This window comes from Oncorhynchus clarkii, chromosome 9 (assembly GCF_045791955.1).
Source record: "Oncorhynchus clarkii lewisi isolate Uvic-CL-2024 chromosome 9, UVic_Ocla_1.0, whole genome shotgun sequence".
NCBI lineage: Eukaryota > Metazoa > Chordata > Actinopteri > Salmoniformes > Salmonidae > Oncorhynchus > Oncorhynchus clarkii.
In genome coordinates, this window is record NC_092155.1 from 48,661,175 (window position 1) to 48,686,765 (window position 25,591).

Here is a 25,591-nt window from a genome sequence, read left to right on the forward strand (position 1 = left end):
TGATTTTCGTCTGTGTCAGTAGGTCTCGTAGGAGAGTATGATTGGACTCCAGTGTGAGGCCGAGAAGAAAACGGAGGAGCAGGTCCAGGTGTCCATTCTCACTCTGTAAGGCCTTCTCCACTGTGCTTACATTGAGGCAAAATGTAAAATTGTTTTTGAATGGCGTAAGTACTTCAGGAGGTTGATTTGGGTTGAACCATTAGATTCACACCACTGTTGTTGAATGTGAGAAACACGTATACAGCAGCCAGAAACTCCTGAATGCTCAGATGCACAAAGCAGTGCACCTTCTGCTGGTACAGCCCACTCTCTTCTTTAAAGATCTGTGTGCACACTCCAGAGTACACAGACTCCTCGCTGAGGTCAACGCCGCACTCTCGCAGGTGTTCCTCATAGAAAATCAGATTTCCTTTTACCAGCTGTTGAAATGCCAGCTTTCCCAGTGACAGAATGCTCTCTTCATTCCAGTGTGAATGTGTCTCATCGTTCCTATGATATTTCTCAATCATCTGTTTTTGACTTAGTGGTGGGTACCACGGTTTGAGGTCAGGTGCTATGGGCCAGGACATATTGTAATCAATAGGATGTGTAAATAGCCACTACTAAACCCCAGCAAACTTTCATAACAGCTAACCAAAAACCATCCTTATCATGTACAAAATTGCATGGCCAAGGTGAAGGTACTTAGGGATGATCTGGCTACAAATTCAGGTTTTTGGATGTCGCAGGATAAGGATGTTGTCAGCTCCTGCAACAGGACAATGATGCACCTGTCAATTGAAACAGATCTGAAATTAAATTGCAGGATAATTATAACAGAGCAGGAGAGCTTATAAATCATCGAAAATCGTTCAAATACCAAACAGAGGTGCTCTTCCAGTACTTTCTTAGTGCCAAATTCAAGTCCAAGCACCTTGTAGTACCAAGAACACCAACACTTCATTAACTTAACATTCCCCATTTATTTTGAACACAACTAAAAAATAATACATTTCAGAAATGTATGCAACAGTGCAAATCATACACAAAAGAACCGTTCAGGTTGATACATGATTTAAATTAATAAATATACATGACTTATTTTACACTTTGAGATGCTACAAGCACTTTTCACAGTTATATAACATTGTCCACATATCTGACACTCAAGCCAGTCTGCTATGAAACGGGGGAAACTACATCAATCCCAGGTTACAACAATCTTTCTAGGATTAAAACAAACAATGAATACTGTTTTACAAACATTTATCCCAATTCTAAAACAAAACATACCCTGTTTTGGTTACCCTTCTTTCTCTGATTCATTTTGTGAGCCAACAGTGAAACTTCAATATGTATACACAGTATGCATGTTATCTATTTAAGTTTAGAAGCTATGTTGATTATTCTTCCAAGTATATTAATCAAACTTTTGCCACATGTATATTATCAATCAAGACACAGGTTCATTCTATGAATTACACAAGTTGCCAGTAGGTAACATCTTAACAAATAGACAATGACCTGTTAATGTTTTGTATTAACCTAAAAACACAGAAAACTGCTTATACACCCCAATGTCAGGTGAATGGATTGAATGAAATAAAATAACCACATTTCTCCAGTAATTAAAACATCCCCAAAACCCTCTTCATTCAAGAGCAAGATAAACATTAACAGAAGATACTGTAAAGTATATCTGTACGACGGAATTCAATAATAGTACACTGCCCATTCGATGACTAATGCCTCTAGAAAACTAAAGTTTGATATTGCTCCTATAGCCTACAGGTGTTTCTTTGTCTATGAATTTGAGAGGGGTTACAATTCACCAGCCCCATTCCTCAGCTGTATACCAAGACAAGTGGCGGGCTGCAGTTTTGCTGTAAAACAAATCCCAGAATGTAGCTTTAATATGGGCCATTTCAATATTTTCCATGAACTTAAGCACCTCGCAAATGTTTTTTATGACCCCAACAGCAGCAAGTTATCGATGGGGCAGTGTGTATGCAAAGAAGGTTCCCATTATAACATACTTTTACTCGTCTCTTAAACTATTTGAAAGCAAGCAAAACATATGAAGAACACCTGAAAAGCACTTTTATTTGCCTTTGTTGGTTTAATATTGATAGGAGTGAAGGACGAAAAAAACAAATCTTTGTGCTTTTTAATTTGGGATGAAATTGTGTAATAAAATAATTTAAAACATTTTTTTCCCTTTCCAAATCTCAAGTGCTTAAATCTTCACTTGCACCCAATTACCAACTGAAAAGTGAAACGTCATCGACAAGAAAAAATTAAGTCTTTCTAAATTCTCATGGCATAGCCAGAACATTTCAGTCATTAGAAAAGGGGATAATAGGAGACAATTTATAATTACTGTCGAGAAATTGAAATTAATTTAAGCCCCATTTACTGTAGGTTCCTAGTGCAGGTTTCTTGTCTCCCATAATCCATTAAATTAAACTCATTACATAACATTTTTCCTAAAACATCTCTAAATAATTGATTCCCTTTAAAGATGGAAGTGTCACTGTCCGCCCCACAGCCGTTGTTATTGCTTATGTCGACGAAGCAGAGGTGGGAAGTGTATCAAGGGGGAAAAAATACAGTGTTGTTGTTTGCAGTAACTTCTTTGTTGTTGTAATATTGTACATGAACGTGGCAGCTTCACCCTTAAGGATTCTAGCTTTAACTAATAAATAGGATGATCACATAAAATATGCAAAAATATACCACTAGTCGTTAACAATTGTTACTGGGATGTAATGCTTGATATTTGAAGAAAACAATTGATCAATTACCAATTGTCTTAACATAATATGAAACCATCTCCACATGCATAAATATTGTTCCATTGTTAACCTTTTCACCTTCCAAGAACAAGAAGTCCAATAAATTAAACTGGTTAAGCCATTGCTCGTAAAAAACACTAAAAGTGCCAGATGTTCATCAGTTAAAATTCACTTTTTTTTCATGGAATTAAAGTAGTCTGGGATCTGATCTATTGTAATTTCAATTATTGATATCTATACAGTCAAACATTTGGACACACCTACTCATTCCAGGGTTGTTGTTTTTTTTTGTGCCATTTTCTACATTGTAGAATAATAGTAAAGACATCAACACTATGAAACACCACATATGGATTCACTTAGTAATCCAAAAAGTGATTCTTCAAAAATAGCAACCCTTTGCCTTGATGACAGCTTTGCACTCTGGGCATTCTCTCAACCAGCTTCATGAGGTAGTCACCTGGAACGCATTTCAATTAACAGGTGTGCCTTGTTATAAGTTTTGTGGAATTTCTTTCCTTCTTAATGTGTTTGAGCCAATCATTTGTGTTGTGACAAGGTAGGGGGTGGTATACAGAAGATAGCCCTATTTGGTAAAAGACCAAGTCCAAATTAGAAATATATTTAGATTCGTTTTTTGGCTACTACATGATTCCAAATGTGTTATTTCATGGTTTGATGTGTTCACTACTATTCTACAATGTATAAAATAGTAAAAAATAATGAAACTCTTGAATGAGTAGGTCTCCAAACTTTTGACTGGTACACCATATATATATTTAATTATTGAAGAATAGAACTTGCAGTATAAATGCTTTACCAGCTTAGCACAGCTGTCTACCACAGCTCAAAATATGCCTTTATTACTCAATTGTTTACAAACAAAAACGTAACAATGAATTGCTTCAAAATATTAAAGGATTTGGCTTTGTGCAGCGTAATATATCTTCCGTAATCCACAATTAGGTTTCTGCAGGTTTGCATGGGATTGAAAAATGTGCCTAAATTGACCTAATTGTATATAAAAATGTGCAAAAACTCCTTGATTATGGCTGTTTAGCTTAACTGGTCATAACAACCTCTCCATTGTTCACATAGTCTGCTGGCTGAACAGGAAGTGCCTAAACAAGTGGCAGGGCTGCCATTTGGTTTTTGAAATCTACTGTCAAAAAAACAAAACAGCCGCCCTGCCTCCTAATTTAGTATACAGCGGAGGGATGGGGCTAGGGAAATGTAGCCCTCTCAAATTCATACACACTGATCTAAATGCAAGGACTGACGGTCCATGACAACCACATCAGTTCATTTGTTTGTGATGCTTTTTTGTTTACAATTACAAACTCATATTTTGGACTATGATTGGGTAAGGCAGTTAATGCCATACGCTAATGCAGGTATGTAGAAGTTATATTCTTCAAAAATCATGGTCTGTATATAATTAATTTATGGATATATCAATCCCAGACTCTAGCTTTAAGGGCCTTCAAGATGTTTAATTACTTACAGAATTCCCCTTTAAAGCGGAGATCCACATTGGGCGAAAACAGCACCACAGAGGTTTTGCAATGTTAATTGTTTTCTTAGCTCACGATGAGTTATAACTGTCTTTGAATTTGCATACAAGCTATATGGAAATCCCTGTGAACTAAGCATTGCATGTAATGTGAGTATGAAGCCTTGCCTAAAGTAGCTCACATAATTCAATTCAAGTTATATTGTAACAATATCAATAGCGAATATCCGTGTTTGACATTGAATGAAAGATTTCAGAACATAACTTTTTAGTCTAGGTTTTTATAGGGCTGGGCGATAAGGCCCCCCAAAAAAACTCCATTTTTTTCAAACAAAGCTTCGAATCACGATATACGTCATTTAAAAAAAAAGTTCTCTAAATAAGCATTGTTGTACAATTAAAGGTAAAATACCCTGCATTTAAAACAGCAGCAATAATCTAAAGAATGCATGGCTTGTGAAATTATACCTAGAGTACATATAATCCTTCCACAACCATAAGACCCACTAATAATGTCATTATTTAAATTGCTTTTCTGCAATAATCACTGATCTGGTTTTCAAGTCTTTCGTTAAAAATGTAACCAGAACCATGCATCATGCCCATTCACTAATAATGAGCAACTTCTGTAGGAGGCATTTTAGAAAATTATTAACACTGGTCTCATAAACTCTCTCTCAATGACAAGTCCACGACGAACAGTAGACTGGGGTCCCCGTCGGTTTGAGATAAGTATCTCAAACAGACCATTTAAAAATGTTTTAAAAAACTTGCCATTTCCTCAACGAGGATGATGTCATCTTCCTGAGGAGGATGAGCTGGCCAATCAGCGGTCTACTCGCATGAATCATTTTAATGACTGGTATACACCCAGCTGTTTTTTAACATAATTCAAAAGAATTGGAAGAAAAAAATATTTAACTCGTATTGTAATTAAATATAGATCATATTTCATAGACATCTGGAAACACTGGACAGCTACTTTAAAAAAGGTAGACTTTGGACAAAAACTCTAAAATAACAGCTTTAAACTGTATAACTGATGCACCATAACAATGCACCATAATTCCAAGGTCGTGTAATGCGTTAAAAAAAGATATACTGGTGAATAAGACATTTGGCTTTTGAAGTTCCATTTCTTACCAATCTCTACAGCTTCCGTCGAAAAACAAAGTGTGAAATGACGTCAACACATACTGGAGGAGTTACTGGCGAGCTAGAAGTGGCTAACAAACAAGCTACGTCAGTCACGCCGCGCATGATCAGAATGACATTGATTAACCACCCAAGGCACACCCAATTTCTGTTTGACAATAAGTTGGACCGTTTATCGCACCCAAAGTCAACCGTTAAAGCAAATTTCCTGCCATTATTTATGAGTGTTCATATGCTATCTGGGGCTCCCTAACCTCCAGGAGGTCCCCATTAGAAACATTACTTTACTATAATAGAGGAGATTAACCTTTTTATGTGTTTTGGTTTCCATATGACAGATTGTCAGACCAAACCTCAAATGCAAATGAGAGTTGAAACCACTGTCAGAGAAGAAGAGGTGATCTCTCATCTTTGTCGTTGTGAGTGCCAGGGGGCTGGGCTTGGTGTGTGTAAATGCGAAGGTACAACATGAGAAACAGACAAATGCTCATGAAAAAATATATAAAAACAAAAAATGGATTCATGAGATACAGGCATTTGGAATATCGCGCCAGACATACATTCCAATTAATCTCATATCGCCCAGCTCTAGGGTTTTATACTCACATTCCATGCATTGTTTACCTCTCAGGGCTTTCCTTGGAGCTTGTATTAAAATTCTAAGACAGCCACATAACTCCTCGAGGTATGACAATTATTACGATTACGTTAAACATTTGGAAAACTATCCTTTTAAGAGATCCAGAGTTTCACTTGTTGATGATCATTCAAACCTAAAAAGTGTGGTTTGAAATTGGACAGACTGAGTGAGAAAGGGGCAATCTAGTACTACAATAAACTGGTAGCATGCATTTAGGTTCCAAATAAAAAGGCCACATAACAGTACACATATAGCTAACTGAAAAAAAAAATGTAATAACTGCATGCCCCTATGATTGCCACTTGCAAACCGCACTAGTTATTCATAGGGATGGGCTTTTTAAATTATTTTTTTCAGATAATCATCAAGATGACTTGTTCTGTGATGCACGTGCCCATCACAGGTAAAGTTTCTCAAAGTGCACAGCAGTCTTTTCCAAACATTCTGTGAAAAGGACAAGAAATGCACAACAAAAATGTTCTCTGAAAGCCTCCATACATTGTCCGATTGCACCTACCCACTGCTGCATTCGCCATCTCTTCTTGCATTTGTATTTCTTTCATTAAGCCTCCACAAATGTATCATGATCCTCAACTTTCCACTGTCTGAAGCAGTCCATTGGATGAATCTCAAATTGAAGGATCCTGAGAATATAAAAATTAAATGTGAGAAAAGGTGCAACTTTAATTAATCCCCCTTAATTACAAGTGTACACTCGTAAGTCAAATAGGGGGTGCCTTTATTTGTCGTGTTTCACACATGTACATGGGTGTAACCTGTACAAGTGTGAGGTGTGAAATGCAAATGTACTTTTTGCATATCCCACTCCAAGACACTGATCACCGCCAGGGATCAGCCATTATCTGTGTTTTCCATCAGCGCTAGCCATCGGCTAAATAGCTGATAAGACTCTGCAAGCCGGCTACTTTTTGCACTTCATTAATTAACTAGGCTTCTTTTCATATAAAAGTTTCAATTCGCTAGTCAGACAAGTCAGAATAGCCTTCTCCCGGAATGAACGATATGCATCTTCTAGTGATCTATTGATAGGACAGGGAAAAACTGCTGGTTTGTCAGTCCCCTGTCTGTCCCTCTCGGTACCGGTGTTATTTTTGTGCGCTGTGGTTGACTTTGGTCAACATTTATTTTCATAGAGGGAGAGCATGATGCTTCTTCATTGTCTCCTGTGAACTCATTTTTAGGTGTTGTGTAATGTAAGTGGTAACTATGAGTGGAAATCCACCGAATTGTTGTTTTGTGCCACATTCATTTATTTTCTTTTGCATGTTTCATAGGCCTACACAGCCACGGAGTCAGGGCGCAGAGGCTACATGCTACTGTGCACTTTGATTGACAACCGAACAACAAGTGTTGACTAGTTCAGTGCCAGGTTCCCAACTCCGGTCCTCTACCGCACCCAAAAGTACACAATTGTGTTGTAGCCCAGGACAAACATACCAATGGACTAGTTTATAAAAAGGTGTCGAACTGATTTAATAAACAGTTATTTGTCAACGGTATTGCATCGGGACAAGTAAACCAAATATCTTGTTTGTATTTTCATAGGAAATCGAAACCCATGTGGATACTTGCCAGTGACCGCTAAGGACTCTCAGTGTGATGAGTTGTTTGTGAACGGCTCTTTTTGAACAAAACTGCAGATAAATGATGAAAACATTTGATGAAGATGTTGAATCCGCACTGCGGGAACAATAAATAGGTAGTGGCGAAAGGGACTCATTCAAGTCTAAAATATGAAAAAGAAAACACATGACATTATTAAATATATTGATATAGGCTTACTGATTTGATTAAAGTGTCGACAATGGAGTAGTCAACATGTTAAACACGTGCTTCATTCTTAAATATAGTCATGCTACCTAGCTAGCGACCTGAACTTGACAACTGACTAAACTACGCACAAATGTGGATGGCACAGGAATAACTGAGAAGGAATAGGCTACTGAGAACAAGTGTGTGTAAAGTTACCTGAACAGTACAGATTAGTTACAGTGTTTTCACAACATTGTTGGACAAGTTAAAAAAGCTATTTGTTCTTTGAATCCATAGAGCCAGTTCTTTCTTCCTATAGTCACACTCATTTAGAATGCCTGAAGCTTTAACAGTACTTAAAGCTGTGTGTGTGTCCGTGTACTGTGCACATGTATCACAAGAACATTGATAAGAGGGAGTAGGCCTACTTAAACATTGGGAGCATTAATAGCTGTATGTTAGTGACTGTAGTATTGTTTAAAGGTGAAAATGCTATTAAAACATTCTGATGTAGATATTGTGTTTCCGTAACTTATAATCAAAGCATAGTATGCCTGTAACTCAAGGCACTGCTTTGAGTTGCCTTGCTAAAGAACGATGTAATGAAATCCACATGGGCTGATTCACTTGACCCCTTCTTAATACAGCGCTCTGCCCTACTCATTGATGTACCTTTAACTTGTATTTTTTTACTTGACAATTGGTACTGGTGTTTTCCCTAAGATTTAGAAAGCGTCACATGTCCTCCCCCTACATAAAAGGCGGAGATCCTTCTGACTTAGATAATTAACACCCAATCGCCAACTTATCTTGCCAAGTTAAGGTATTAGAATCCCTGACCAACTCAGCTAAGAACTTTGGTAACTTCACTCTATTCTAAATATGCACCAATCTGGTATTAGATCTGGACAATGCTGTTTCAGCCACTATGCTTGTTTTAGATTGAATTGCCTAGATCATAAAAAAAAAAAAAACATTGTACTGCTTTATTTACAGACCTTTCCTAGGCATTCGACACCATTTCTCGTCAAAAACGGTCTGAAATGGGCCTGGATGAGAGGTCTTGACAGACAGGACACATTGTTTGCTTTCTGATGGTGTCAAATCTAGTTTCCTCGATATTACGAAAGGTGTACTGCAGGGGTCAGTATTGGGAGCTGTTCTCTTTACTATTTATTTAAATATTATTGGTCTATGTATTAAATCCAGTAATATTCATCTGTATGCAAACGATACGGTTATGTATGCCATTGCACCGACTGTTGATAAAGCTAAGTTCGAGCTGCACTCTGATTTGGTTATATTACAGAAAGCTCTTGTTGATTAAAAACATTTACTTAATGCAGGCAAAGCTAAATATATGTTCTGTGATTCACAGAACAATTTCTCAGATGGTCTACATATTCACTTATTGGATACTTCGCTCATGGAGCCGGTCGCTGCCTATAAATATCTGGCCGTTTGGATTGATAAAGATCTAACGTTAAAAAACAACAACTGATGAGCTAGTTAAAAAGCTAACGTTTAAAGTGGGCTTATATTTTAGAAACAGATGTTGCCAATCCATGAACAGCAGGAAGCAGATTGTGCAGTCAACTTTCCGGCCAGTTCTTGACTATGGTGATACTATTTACCAGAATGCGGCAGCAACTACTCTTAAACCTTTGGATGCATTCTTCACTTTATTACAGATGACAGTTTTAATACTCATCACAGCATCCTGTATCAGAAGGTCGTCTGGGCTTCACTAAACTCCCGTAAATCACTTCATCACTTCATTATCCCGGAACTCTCTGGCTGGCAACTTTTTATATTTGGCTGGCTACTCCATGTACACTCCACTGCATTAAGGGTTACGTGTGCCTTGCTCAAAGGCAGATCGACAGATTGCACCTAGTCGGCTCAGTGATTCGAACTAGCAACCTTCCGGTTACTGACCCAATGCTCTAACTGCTAAGCTACCTGCCACACTTGTTCACTCATTCCTCATGTATTCAAAAGTATTGGATTGATGCAAGCATGGCTGGAGATGAATCTCGACCATATTCCTCACACCAGTCCGTTATTTTTAAATCCATGAGGGGGAATGTATGAGTGCACACTTCGGGAGAAGGGTAGAGAATTGTAATGTTAGCCATGATTTCATGCATAGAATACCTGCAGATCCCCTGGTGGCTCCTGACTGGTCAGCTGTTCTTCCTTTGCTGAATCTGTGACGACAATCTGCTGTAGACTGCGGGTCACTGGTCCCCTCACCCTTCCACTCTGACTGCAGGGGTGCTCATAGAGTTGTTGGTGGGATTTCACCATTGTAATGTTAGAACGAATTTCCTTCACACCATGCTGCATCCTACTGCCTTGACGTTGTGGGGAGTTGAAAGGGCGAACAAGAGACAGTGCAGTCAGTTTGGGTGCCTCCTGCGGTGTTTGGACACTTGCCATTGCAATGATGGCTTTACTTTTTTTGTTTGACAGGACTTTATGAGCTGGTAATATGGCTGTCCTCTTTGTTGGACTTGAACTATGGGCTCTGCTTTTCTGTTCATGGTCAGATTTCTCTTCCAAATGAAGGACTTCTCTGCGAAGGTGGCCGTTATTTTCCTTAGTGTAAGAGATACTGCCATCTTTTCTTTTCTTGGCCTCTTTGGCAGCAGGTTTCCTGGGGCAGACGGCCATGTGCTTGGTCCGGCTGCGGCGGTATGTGAATTCTCTAATGCAATGTGGACAGACATAGATCTCTTGCTCCTCATGGACTAGAGAAGAGGTTTTCTTTGTCAAAGAGGTAGACTTACCCCTCTGTGAAATGGCCCTCTGTACCAGCTGTTTTTTCCTTTTGTTGAGTGCATTAAGCTTCAACTTGGCAGGTGGCTCCTGATTGAGTTTGGGACGATTTGTTTGACTTGTCGTGTGTAGAGCATTTTGGCCATTTGTGGAATTAGTAGAGGACAGTACTCCATTTTGGGCTTTTGCAAAGTGACGAAGAGGAATGGGGTTCTTATTGGGTGTATAGCGTCTTTTGTCACTGGCATTTGCACAGGCAAGAATGTGTTTGTGCAGCTCTGGCATGTTATCAAAGCTTTTGCCGCATTTAGTGCATCGGATAGCAGTGCTGAAGGTTTGTGGGATGTTGTGGGTGGTGAAGTTGGTAGCTGATGCTACAGAGCCAACAGGTGTCCGGTTGTGATAGGGAAACGGAGGCGGCTTAAAACTGGGATAGTGTTGGTTGATGCCAAGGCAAACATCCAGGCCTTTGGGTTTGCCTCCCTCAGAAGCCATTATCTTTATTGTGGTAAAGAGTTCCTCAGTAGCGTCGTCTAATTCTCCCTCATCTTTTATGACAGGTTTATTGGACTCCGCCATGGCACAGTAGGACAAAGCCTCTGTGCTAACTTTTGTTGCATTGTTATAGTTCTGGGGTCGTAGCTTGCCATTTTCTTCCTCTGTGTATTTGCATTCCTGGCCAGGGTGCAACTCCTTTTGATGATGTTTCAGGTTGCAAAGATAAGCAAATTCCTTTGTACATGCGCAGCAAACATAGCTCTTGCCGACGCCATGGAGGGTTGACCTGTGATCAAGCAATGCCGTGGGCTTTCCAAAGAGTAGCACACAGAACTCACATTTGTATGGCCATTCATCAGAATGCTCACTTACATGATGACCCAGTTCCTTCATTGAATGAAAAAGCTTATCACATACATTGCATATGAATTCCTTAGTGAAAGTGTCTTGTAGCTTGGAGAGGGTCTCATTTGAGGATTCTTCCACTCGACTTGTGCCCTCAGAGGGTGGCGGCGTTTTAGAGGGGCAGATAGATATGTCCTCTGATACTACCTTTTGGTTTGATTCCGTTTTAATAATGGCAGGAACAGGGGAGGAAATTGATTCTTGACGAGTTGGACATTCAGATATGACTGCAGACAGCGTTGAAAGGGTAACCGATTGCTCTAAAGAAGATACTAAAATAGTAGGGTCAATGGTTTCATGAGGCAAGGACAGAGGCTGCTGCTGATTTATGACAATTTGCGCAGGTGCTGTGGATTCAAAATTATTCTCTTGGAAATCAATTGTGGTAGGGACAAGGTTCTCTGGGGTTTCAAGAGCAACTGTGCATTCAATTAAAACAGTATTACTAGTAATGTCAAAGGAGTTGATAAGGGAATCGTTTAGAGTTAAAGCTGGAGAGCATGTTGGCACTTCAAATCCAATGTTGGATTCAACTGTGGTAGTGTTCAGAGCTATTTGATTTAAAGTGTGATCTGTGAGAAACACATGCCCTTGTAGATTGAGAGTTGGGTCAAGGGGTTTAGAGATGGCAAGTTGGCTTGCAGAATTAGAGGTAGCCCAATCTGGCAAAGCAGCTCTCCACTCACACTCAGCTGAATTCAATGAATCTTCTGTGCAGATTATTAAAGGATTAGGAGATATCTTAGATGCCAATACTTGAAGGATAGGTTGATTTGTGGAATTGCTATAGGAAGATGTTGGTGGTGCTAAAACAGTAATTAGCGACGGAGCAGTGGGTAAGATTGGATGTGGAGATGGGGAAGCAAGTGCTATGGTGCATGGTGAGATTGATTGCCTGGGGACTGAAGCTAGAGAGGAAGGGGATGGACTAAGTGCTGCAGAGGGAAAAGTTAATCCGAACACCTCGCCTTCAGTAGCAGGTGACATATCCGAAGCAGTAACTATGGCAAAGTCTGTAACTAACGGTGCATCATGATTTTCTAATATACTTAATTCTTGCTCTGCAACAACCTCTAGGTTTGCATACTCATTCATCAGCACCTTCTCCAACATGCTGGTGTTTGGCTTCCTCTTTTTATTTAAGGGCTGTGGAACTAAAATTATCTTTGCTTCCGAATCTGCACTCTTTCTGTGCACACTCAAGTCCAACACAGCTTCCCGCAGGGCTTCGTCTTCACTTTTCTTGACAGCATTTGAGAGGTCCAAAGGTTGCTGGTTGCAGGAACAACCCCCACTCATTGGGGACCATCCCTCTGGCAAGACACGAGTTGTCATTGCATTGTTTACTGGTGGACTTTTGGAGATCTCACTCTCATCATTGCTGGATAAACTGCATGCGGGTGAACTGCATTGGCTCTCTGACGTTGGGGCATTGACAGCAATAGAAACACCCACATCGGTTGTTGTGCTTTCAACATTTGACATAGGGCTTTGTTGTGGTGAGTTTGGGGGAGACCCGGTCCTTCTTTTAAACCTCCCCAATCCTGCTGGGAGGACAGTCAGGGAAAGTGGTGAACACAGCTTCTGGCCTTCTGTGATCAGGGCAAAGCTGGGTTTGAGGCCATCTTGCATCTGTAAGAGCTGTTTCAGCTTAGGTGACAGATAAACTGTTCTCTCTCTCTGAAGGATAGTAGACTCTGTGTTCTGAGGAATGAGACTTTCTATCAAAGATGACACAATTGATGAAGAAGAGGACAAAACTTCCGATTCTAATTCCGTTTTGATTTGGGGTAGAAGAGGTGGTGTGGCAGTTCTCCTTTTTGTCAAGGGTTGACCAGATATCCCTTTTCCTGTGTGAGTAGCAGTCTCTACTTTAAGAGCCTGACTGATCTGGGCAGGATTAATAATCACAGCATTTAGTCCGACTAAAGTAGCAGATCCAGAGTTCACTTCAACTACCTCACAGCCGCTGACAGTGCTTGTTGATACAATCTTCCCATCTATATAAAAGCTGAGGTTCTCAGAGATGTTACCAGAGATATCCAGCATATATTGCTCCTCTTGGTCACTTTCGATCTCAAGAACTGCTACTGGGCTTGTGTTGTTGGTATCCTGTTGAGATTTAATAGGGGGTAGCTTTGGATGTTTTGCTTCCTGCAACAGTGGGGCTTCCTTACCTTTGAGCCGGAGATGGCGCTCGTGGATCCTGCGCTGATGTCGTCGCATGTTTGTATGCGTGCTAAAAACCTTTTTGCAATACTTGCAAGTGTGACCACCCTGTAATTCTCCATGTTCATCTGACGTAGACGCCTGTTCTCTGTCTGCCAAAACAGAGGCACTGGAGCTACTTGGAGAAGACACACATTCTGGACCGTTGCGCTGTAGGGCAGAACTTGGAGGCTCCACAGGCTTTATCAAAGATCCAGGCCTTGCCTTTGCATTTTCATGTCTCCTCTCATGCCGTCGCCGGCCAATTTTTGAGCCAAAGGACTTGCTGCAGTACTTACACTTAAATATGTGTGTGTGGTGGTTAGCTAAGGTGTGGATGTGTATGTGACGTTCTAAGCCTTGCTTGCTGGTAAAATTTCTTTCACAGAATTGGCAGGGAAATGAGTCCTGGAGCTCTACATCAGGGTCATGGTCAGGATCCTCTGGGAGCTCAGGGGTTGCTGAATGGGAGACCGATCCTAAATCCTGCTTCAGGCCACAGCCTGAAGTTGCCTCAGGTTTTTGGCAACTAGTGTTTGAATCTGCCAGCTCATCCGTTTCCATGGACATTAAATAAAGACTGCAGTGAGTTTCCTCAAGCTCCTTATCCTCCATCTCCTCCTCTAAATGGTCATCGTCTCCCAACTCTGAGATGTATAAAGTGTGAGAGTCTTCCATGGCCTTGGGAAGCTGCGTACTCTTCTCTTTGGAGTCCTCTGACACAGCAAACTTTTGTAGGGATCGGCAGGTGGGAGAACCTCTCAGCTCAGACCTATGATTGAACAGATATACAAATTAAGATCCTGTCATTTAATATCCATTTAGCCCCATATTGACAGCTCAAATCACACTAGTCAGGGCTCAACATTCCTATTTGCCTGCTTGCACGACAACGTCTTCCGAACCCCCAGTTAATCAAACTTTCCAATGGCCTGCTCGGTGCAGTACATTTTAAAACTCTAAAACAGGAAAAAAATATATATATGTTCCATTTATATTTATCAAAGGGTCAATGTGTAATTGGTACATACATTTCTGGACAACTATAGCTTCAAAACAAGGGCTGGGTATTGCCAAGGATCTCACGATATGAGCACGATACTTAGGTGCCAATAAGATATGTATTGGGAAAGGCCATTTGAATTCAATCACTTTTTGATAACACCCCTTTTTATTTGAACGAAACCTTTCATACAAAATGTGTCCTTGTAGAAGATGAGTTCAGAAAGTGACTTTTTGTACCTGAATGCCAAAACAGTCAAGAGATAAAGGTGCCCAGACATACATACCCCAGACATCCATGCCTTATTCATCACGGGAAAAGTTAAACGGTTGAGATTGTTATCATTTAAAAGCTTACAAAACAGGGTTGTCAAACTATTTCATAATTTCTTGATTATTATATTAAATTTATGAAATGTATGTAATTTGTTTTTACCATGGGGAATGGAAACACTTCAGGAATTAAAGCTAAGCAAAGAGACGTATTCAATCCACTAATACTAAACATGCTTGTAATATAAGAAACACCTATTTTTTGAATTTTGATCTTGAAAAATGTTTAGAGTTATGGGGAGCGCCATCTTGAATTGCCATAGTAATGACTACCATGTCTCATTGGTAGGAGTGAATAAATTGTGAGTTTTTGCGCGGAGAAAAAAAACTATTTGATTTATTTCATGAATATTCATTAGTCTCGACATAGAACTCGTCGGGTGATTGGTTGAGCCTTAAGTGCGTGACATCACTCTGAGCACTTATCAAAACATGGCGGACAATCTCTCTCACCTCGGATCTGAACCTAGTAGTAACCACCAACTTCAATAGCTATGTTTCCATTAACTTGTGCAGTGATTTTTTTGTTGACATTTAGAAAGTTTGCATTGAAAATATGACAATTTCCTTCTAGGGTGCGTTTCCATTTACCCATCGTGTCGATCAAAACAGCTGGATGAAATGGCGTCACACCTAAAAAATATATATAATAATTACAACCTAGTGTCCAATAAAAGAAATGTAGTGGTTGAAGTGTTTCCATTGCCCATTTTGGCAAATTACTCATTAATAAATTGCCGACATGTACAATGGGGCAAAAAAGCATTTAGTCAGCCACCAATTGTGCAAGTTCTCCCACTTAAAAAGATGAGGCCTGTAATTTTCATCATAGGTACACTTCAGCTATGACAGACAAAATGAGAAAAAAAATCCAGAAAATCACATTGTAGGATTTTTAATGAATGTATTTGCAAATTATGGTGGAAAATAAGTACTCGCGACAAATCTAGCGACTTTTTCTGGTGTTATTGGAGACTGACGTGAAAGCACGTATCGTTCTTACACTTCGAGGGCCCCACCCCGTTCCAAAACACTCACAGGCCAGTACCTCCCAGCTGCAGTCAGAGCAGGAGATGTTCACCCCTCCGTGACCAGACTGCAAATGAATTGCGCATGCGGGAAGCCGCCGCTGGCTGATCCTGCCCTGGCTTACATTCAGGGCGGGATGTAAATGTGCTAAAACAAAATAAAAAACTCAAAATTAAAAATTAAAATAAAAAACTAAGTAACTCCGCCAGAGTGTCTCCTTTGGGTCACTTTTGCTGGTCCCAAGCCCGGATAAAGGAGGGTTGGAATTGTGACATAAAAAACAAGAACCGACAGAAGAAAGTTCATTTGTAGTTCTAAACATATTTATGGTGTTTTTTACTCACTTTTTGTCTCTCCCACGATATTATTCCTCTCTCCTACAGCGTCCATCACAATTACACGCACATGGCCAATTAATCGATGACATAATTTAGCGACTTTCAGGACAGCCAATATCTACTTTCCTTACTGAGAAAGTGAGTGAAGAGTTGGCAACACGGACTGGGATTAGATAGGAGACTACAATAGACTACATGGCAAAGAAGACTACAATAAACACCCCTGAACACAAATGATCGTGTGTGTGTGTGACAGTCAAGAATCGAGGGATTACACTGGCCATGAAGTAGCCAACTAGCTAGCTAATCGTGGATGCCAAAAAAAAAACACAGCTATCTAGTCTTTGTAGGTCAAGGGCACACAGGCTACACTAGCCAACTGGTTAGACATGATTACACCATGGGCAACAATAACTGGTGACTAGTTCATTTTCAGGCAACTATTTTCAACTTGACCATCGCATTTAGGAGGATAGGTCATTACTGAAATGCAGCTAGCTAGATCACTGGCCAGGCAGTAGTCACTAACTAAATCGTGGACGCATGACCCATTCTTTGATACATATGGGTTAACTTGCTCATTATCAAGCAACATGTAAAGATGGTTTGTGGAAAGATAAATATAGTTTTTTGAATGATCGCACGGTGAAACTAAAATAGATATGTAGCTACCTGGTGAGGCTTTCATTTACTTCACTCTATAAAGATGTCAGAATTCCGAATTGAATGACCCCCCCCCCCCTCCCCCCAAGAGTTCCCAGTTGTCTTGAACATGGTATAACAAGACAGATGGCTCTGTAGAGCAGTGGTTCCCAAACTGAGGGGTCGGCAGGGGGGGTACGTGTAGGCTTACACTGACGTTTTGATAACCGTGTAAATCTTTAGGACAAGGTGACTTATCAATATAGTCGCCTGTATTTAAGTGGCCCAGCCAGAGCCCGGACTTGAACCCGATCGAATATCGTCAGTCCCATCCAACCTGACAGAGCTTGGGAGGATCTGCACAGTAGAATGGCAGAGACTCCCCAAATACTGGTGTACCAAGCTTGCAGTGTCATACCCAAGAATATTCTATGCTTTAATCGCTGCCAAAAGTGTTTCAACATAGTACTGAGTAAAGGGTCTGAATACTTATGCAACTGTGATATTTCAGTTTCTTTTATAAATTAGCAAACATCTCTAAAAAAAAGTTTTTGCTTCATTATGGTGTATTGTGTGTAGATTTTAGAATAAGGCTGTAACGTAACAAAATGTGGAAAAGGTTGAGGGGTCTGAATACTTTCATTAATATACAATACCAGTCAAAGGTTTGAACACACCTACTCATTCAAGGTTTTTTATTTTAGTTCACTATTAATTTACAATGTAGAATAATAGTGAAGACAAACTATGAAATAACACATATGGAATCATGTAGTAAGTAAAAAAAAAAAAGAAGTGTTAAATCAAAATACTTTACATGAGATTTTTCAAAGTAGACACCTTTTGCCTTGATGACAGCTTTGCACACTCTTGGCCTTCTCTCAACCAGCTTCATGAGGTAGAAATTCCGCAAATTAATACCTTTGAGCCAATCAGAAGTGACAAGGTGGGGTTGGTATACAGAAGATAGCCCTATTTGGTAAAATATCAAGTCCATATTATGGCAAGAACAGCTCAAATAAGCAAAGAGAAATGACATCAACTGTTCAGAGGAGAATGCTTTAATTAGGCCTTCATGGTCGAATTGCTGCAAAGAAACCACTACTAAAGGACACCAATGAGAATAAGAGATTTGCGTGGGTCAAGAAACACAAGCAATGAACATTAGACCGGTGGAAATGTCCTTTGGTGTGATGAGTCCAAATTTGAGATTTTTGTTTCCAACCGCTGTGTCTTTGTGAAATGCAGAGTAGGTGAATGGATGATCTCTGCATGTGTGGATCCCACCGTGAAGCAGGAAGTGTGAAGGTGCTTTGCTGGTGACACTGTCAGTGATTCATTTAGAATTCAAGGCACACTTAACCAGCATGGCTACCACAGCATTCTGCAGCGATACGCCATCCCATCTGGTTTGCGCTTAGTGGGACAATCATTTTTTTTTCAACAGGACAATGACCCAACCCACCTCCAGGATGTGTAAGGGCTATTTGACCAAGAAGGAGAGTGATGGAGTGCCTCATCAGATGACCTGGCCTCCAAAATCACCTGACCTTAACCCAATTGAGGTAGTTTGGGATGAGTTGGACCGCATAGTGAAGGAAAAGCAGCCAACAAGTACTCAGCATGTGTGGGAACTTGTTCAAGACTTCTGGAAAAGCATTCCAGGTGAACCTGGTTGAGAGAATGCCAAGAGTGTGCAAAGCTGTCATCAAGGCAAAGGATGGCTATTTTGAAAATATATTTTAGATTCTTCATTTGTTTAACACTTTTTTGGGTACTACATGATTCCATTTGTGGTATTTCATAGTTTTGATGTCTTCACTATTATTCCACAATGTAAAAAATAGTAAAAAATTAAGAAAAACCTTTGAATGAGTAGGTTTGTCCAAACTTTTGACTGGTAAAGTAATGTACTATCCAGACAACAGTTAGCCAAATAGCTACTCTCAACTTAACTATTTAGAAAAGTAAAATAGCTACCCTAACCGTCTGCATTAATCCTTTTTGCACTATATGTTTTGACTCATCACATATGCTGCTGATTCCTAGTTATATGTACATATCAGCGGAGGCTGCTTGGGGGAGGACGGCTCATAATAATGGCTGGAATGGAGTCAATGGAATGGAGTCAATGGAAAGGCACATGTTTAATACCATTCCATTAAACTCCATTCCAGACATTATTATGAGCCGTCCTCCCCTCAGCAGCCTCCGCTGATATGTACATATAACTAGGAATCAGCAGCATAATATGGACTTGATATTTGTGCACTGCTACATATATACCTCAATTACCTTGTACTGGTATCCCTTGATTATAGCCAAATTATCGTTTCTCATTGTGTATCTATTACGTGTTTTACTTTTCTATTTTCTGCATTGTTGGGAATGGCCCATAAGTAAGCATTCACTGTTGGTCCACACCTGTTGTTTACAAAGCATGTGACAAGTAACATTTTATTTTACTGGTGAGCCTATATATCATTTGCAGTTACACCTCATGGATGTGAAATACAGATTAAATGCTTGGTATGTCACATTGTCTTGAAAAACACCTACTTACATTTGTATTTTCAGATAAGGGTGACCTAAACTACATTTTTTGTGTTACAAACCTGAGGATAGATATGATAAAACACATTTCAATTAGATTTAGGTTGAAGTAGTCCACCGCATGCTTACCATCTTCAGAATCGGTTCACTGCATCATTTTTGACTTTGCTTGTTTTGACCAGGCTTCTGTCTGTAAGAAGTGACAAACACATATATGAATAAAGAAAATAGTAAGAGACTAGCAGCAAAACACCATTGTACATGACCTGACAATCTTACTGTAGTAGAAACAGCAGTGTTTCTTTGCAAGCTCGCCTTGCTCTTTTGAGCCCCTATACAAGAAAATGGCAACGCAATGATGGCAGAGAAAAACAACCAGAACTACAGTTTGAAACATTCTGTCAGTGTCTAACATCGGGGTCACCAACACATGCAAAGCAGGACCAGGGGAGAAGCTTTTGTCAAGGTCATTTGGACTGATTAGTAGGCTATTGTAACAATTTTACAAAATGTACAGTAAATTTGGCAATAGTTTGGATGATGAATCCCTAACGTTAACTGTTTGACAGTACCAGTCACATTTGATTAGGAATGTATGAAAGTTACCATGACTAAAATGTTTTGTAGCAGAAAGGCCTTTGTTAGCTAATTCAATTGAAATGTAACTATTAGCTAATGCACTTGTCAAGACAAAAGACAAGGGTAACTAACGTTAGATATCGAGGCTAATGCACAGACTAGTCTCTAGACAGACAAAAAAAAAAGCTAACTAGATAGGGCTAGCCATTATTGTTAACAATGGGGCTCATGCTTCACGATAGGGCCTAGTCATCAGACCTTACAAAATGTTCTCTGAATGTTAATAATGATTTATTTTCATGAGATTGGTGATCACTTGAGTTAATGCAGCTAAATTAAGATTGAGGCCCAGTCGACACATACCGTGCCATAGCAGAGCCTGTACTGTACTGTTACCTCGTCCAAAAACCAGCCTTAATTGTATGAATAGATAACTATAGTTAGATACCAAATCAAGTTTCATATCATAATGCTCTATCCACATATTCTTGTTGGATCGCCTGCTGCATCACTTTAACGTTAACTATCTCCAAAACAAACCAGGTTTCCGATATTGACATACTAACTAGCTAGTTATTACAACACGGTTACCCTACGTAAGATATCATCAGCTGCACATTAGTCGCATCAACGTCACGGTTAGCTAGCACTTCCAAGCTGGCTAACGAGAACACCTCGAGCTGTAGCTATCAACTCAAAAGGTCACTTGGCTGCAAGCTCATTGCGGACCCATTCCACTCGCCAGTTAGCTAACAATACAGCTAAAACACACCGATAATCATTCTACAGCCAATCTACCAGCTGTCATTGACCGTTAACACAACAAACGTGTGGCTAGCTAACGAATGCTTTAGCTAAAGTTAGCTAACTGAGCAATGATAAGAGGTCGATGACATTACATGCACTTGAATGCATTAGCTGCTATGCAGTTGATATTCTTAGGGTATTTACAATTTTTCAAAATACTTTCCTGTAGAATAATCTTGAATAAAGCTTAGGGTATTCTTCAGTTGTAGGCTTGCATCTGTTATTGTCTTCCTTATGGTGCCATAACATAATTGTTTCCGAAGTGTTCATTGGCTGCAATGTGGAGGTCAGAAATTTAGGACCAATCAACAATAGGTTTGTTGGGCTACGAGAGAAAAAAAGTCAGGGCTATATTCAAGATGTGCTGACATTTTGCAGCATTGCCAGTGCCTGGTCAACACACAGTACACATTACAATAAATCAACTTATCCACATGTGGATTGCAATTTCATTCCAATTTGCAATAAATGTCCACTATAACATAAAAATGAGCTGGAGTGAACAAAAAAGAATTAGGCCAGTGTTTCCCCTGTTATTGCATAGGTGGGACTGCCCTTACTAATACAGTTTATAAGAGTTTGGCTTCTGTTGGTTGGTTTGACAACATTGACAAGTTTGGTGCCTAATTGTTCTAATCAGCTCATCAACAACATAGTCAAATTGACTGCACATTCAAATAGACCCAAGATAAAATGATGCATCTGGTTTGTCACCTCTAAACAAAAAGTCCAACAACGCCTTCCTGAAAGCTGCAACTGACCTAGCAGGACTAGTATTTTTTAGACTCACCAAATCTCTTATTTCAGGGGTAATCAAATCCGTGCCTTTGAGGTCAGCAATGCTGGTAATTTTAATCAAGTCATTGTAATGTCATTGACTAATCAAAGCCCACTCACCTGGGGCCTCATTTATAAATGTTGCGTAGGCACAAAAGAAGGCTATGCCACTCTCTTACGCAATTGGGTAACTGTGACAATCAAATGAGTGGGTATAAAAAGGCATGCAATTACAATGCAAAATGACGCACAATGGCTGCTTTGGCACTGTTGGAAGATTTGGCGAATGGAAGAATTCAGAGTGAGCGAATTTTCAGAGAACAGCAAAATTTACTGGCCATTGATGATGAGTGGCTTATGAGCCGGATCCGATTACCAAGAGCTGTTGTCTTTGATATCTGTGCTGTAGTGGGCCCAGCTTTACAGAGAAGGACCTGCACTTCAACTCCCATTTCAACTCCTTGGCAACCTCGTTAATCGCATCGATGGTGTCTCTTTGCGTTTGCAGGACTGCATCTGTGAGGACACTGCTGCTGGAGGGTTGTGACGCACGAGGTGCAGTGGAGACAGGGGGCTGGGCGACTCAGCTCCTGCTCAGCTGCAGCACCACCGACCCCGCTGAACACACAGTGACTAAAAACAATGGAAAATGTCCCCATTGTTTGTGTAAATAAATGTTTAAATACAACTTGAATGCATTTGGTTTACTCTTCAAACGAGGGAATACTAATTACATACCTGGATCATCCGGTGTGTCTTGCATGTCCGTTTCCCCCTCCGTCACTACTCGGGAGGGATTCCCCTATAACTGGCAAGACGCCCATCAAGGGGGTTGAGCTACGGTGTCCCTGCCCCCCGCCTGTGGCACAAACACTTTGTCTGTGTAAGGCTATGCGCCTTATGGCCTCCGCTTTTATGTCGGACCACTTTTTTTTCTGAGAGGGTCCGACCTTCTGAGCCAGCAGCAGTAACAGCGTCCGCCACATGCTGCCACTAACGCCTTGTTGTCATTTGTAATGCCCACACTGTGTCCACCAAACAATATATGTTGTCTTGCTTCAACTTCCCCTACAATAACTTTTATTTCACACTGGGTGAAATTTATTTTTTTAGCCTTTCTGTCGGGATTTGCCATCATTGTCATCATGCAGTCAAGTATGGATGAATATTAATTAAGGGCATTTCACTATTTATAGGCAACTATGGGCGTTAAAAGGGTGGGACAAGAAGCTCGCTCACGCGCGCCAAATTTAGAGTTGATTGTGATTTATACATGGGACTTATGTACACACTGTGTTATAACTCTGAATATTCGTCCTTAGGCCACCTTTTGACGTGAATCCTCCACACAGTTTCATAAATGAGGCCCCTGGTGTCCCAGGTCTAAATCGGTCCAGGTCCCAAATTCGAGAGAAGGATGAAAACCAGCAGTTCTGCAGACACTGATTAGACATGCATTAGCTTCATTCTCCACCTGAGTGCACTATGTCCCAATGTATAGAAGAAGATTGACATCACTTTCTCCGTCTGACAGCATCTGATGCTGCAGACTACATCTGTCAAAGAATACCTTGCTTTGTTTGATAATATATAATTATGTGGCTCATTATACAATTGCAGATAGTAGAAAATAATAGTAAATGTTATAAGTAAAAGTGGTTAACATTTGGAGGCTTGTTGAATCGGTTGTATCCTAGATAGGTCTACACTTACATTGACCTTTCTTTCTTCACAAACGTATATTGTGTCAAGTAGTCTACAATCAAACACTGGATAACTTATGAGTGTTTATTTACATGTAATATTTTGTAAACATGCAATATTTTTAGCAGTACCGTATGTTCCTTTGGTGGATTCATTTTCGTAGTTTACAGACAGAAAAGAAAGGAACAAACACAGCAGACCAATTTAACCCACAATGGCTGTTTGGGGAATGTCTTTATTGCATCCAACACTTACCAGACCTGTTTTCTCAACAATTGTCAATTGAGCCACAAGCTGCCTTGCATTAATCCAGCACCTAAAGTACACTGATAGAGCAGCTGTTCTCATGGCATATCTCCCGCTTTCATATTCATGTCAACATACAGAACATTCTTTGCGAGGGCTATATGAATACCTGCAAATGTGAGACCGTCATATCGTTGGAGACGCTTTTTATCATGTGATCAATGAGGAGGCGGGGTTCTTTTCATGTTGTCGGTCAGTTGGTTATCCATAGGGGGTTGTTCCGATATCAAAACCCTGTAGGCCAAACTAAACATTGTGATGGTAGTACGAGGCCGCGACTGGAGCTGCTGCTGCTCTCACACACTTGACTGTAAACTGGGCTCAAGAGCCTGACCTCCCCACCTTTGCAATGTAAGCAAAAGTAGCCTGAGGTGCATGAGGTGCATGTGCCGGTTGACTAAAGGGGATTCCATGGAGAAGAAAGATATAAAAAAGATATAAACTATGGCACAATTGTAAACTCTGTAAGTATGGATGTACTTGATGTGTCAGTCTCACAACGTTGGAGCATTTTTTGTGTGATGTGTGGTAGAATTTGACTCAATAGTTCTGCGTTTGCTTAAGGTTCACGTCTTGCGAGTATATTTGTTGTACATCAATCGATTATTGTAACTTAATTAAAAAAGCATCAAAATAATACATAATCATTTATTTTTTTTAAAGCAAGAAAAAAAGCTATACTTTCATATAAAAGTCTCACATTGTGCAATTGGGCTCAACCTCCCTTGACTTGTCAAATTGAGTTACAGGGATCATGTGTGTCAAATGTTGCCACCACATGTAGAGACGAGTGCATGCATGCCATCTTTTGTGACTTCTAAGAAACGAGTTTAACCATATGATAAATGTCAGTGGCCCTCTGCCAAGATGAGAACTACTTTTACACACTACTACTTTAAGGTTAACACACTACTTTAATACTTCTTCTACATCAGTATGAGGGCAGGACCCAATATATACTGACCCGAAAGCAAAGTTCACCCAATTTTAAAGGTGCAATATGTAACTTTTTGGGCAACCCGACCAAGCTCACATTCTTATTGAAAGCAAGTCTAAGAAGCTGTAGATTTGTTTTATGTGCGCTATTGCTATGCTTCATTTCTTCCATTTCGTTTTTGTGTCTTTAACTTTCGATTTTGTACACCAGCTCTAAACTGCTGAAAATATTTTTGGTTATGGAAAACATATTTCACTGCGGTTTAGATGGTACAATGATTCTCTACACAATGACTGCTTGTTTTGTCACAAACTGAAATTAGGTGAACTATTAGAATTTTAGCAACCAGGAAATTGCACCTTTCAAATAGGCTACTCTCACAGATCTTGAGGCTGAATATGACTTACTAGGACTTTATGGGGCAAAGGATGATCTAAGTAACGGAACTGTTGTTGGAGAAATCAGTAAAACTGGGATGAAATATGCCACTGATTTAAATGCATGGGAGAGTATCCTGTCGAGGCAGATACAGGCTTGTGGCAATGACACATGCACCAAACTGTAGCCACAGAAGTGTGGGGGGCCGAGGGCCTACAATGCCACTGTGTATCAGAGCCCCGTCAATGTACAGTGTTTTGGCCAAACAATAGGCGTCTCTTACAGACACTGAGTGTCACACGACGGCGATCCATGTTCCCAGCTGCCAGGCACAAAACCATGCCTCTCATGACAGTACAGTCATGTCACTAGAACAGAAAAACACTTCTATATATCCCAGCCCACCAGATGTGCAGCCAAAGGACGCTCCCACACGAACGTGCACAAAGACATGTACGT

At 40.2% G+C, this 25,591-nt stretch overlaps 1 protein-coding gene across 1 annotated transcript; it reads right to left on the reverse strand.

The window, feature by feature from the left end:
- Window positions 1-948: 948 nt before the first annotated feature.
- Window positions 949-19,879, reverse strand: LOC139416454 (PR domain containing 2, with ZNF domain a). Its single transcript, XM_071165072.1, has 3 exons — window positions 19,774-19,879; window positions 10,013-14,519; window positions 949-6,726 (listed from the first exon to the last, which is right to left on the reverse strand). Exons 2-3 carry the CDS (start codon window positions 14,423-14,425, stop codon window positions 6,712-6,714), a joined length of 4,428 nt encoding a protein of 1,475 aa, XP_071021173.1. The 5' UTR covers window positions 14,426-14,519; window positions 19,774-19,879; the 3' UTR covers window positions 949-6,711.
- Between the last annotated feature and the right edge of the window lie 5,712 nt (window positions 19,880-25,591).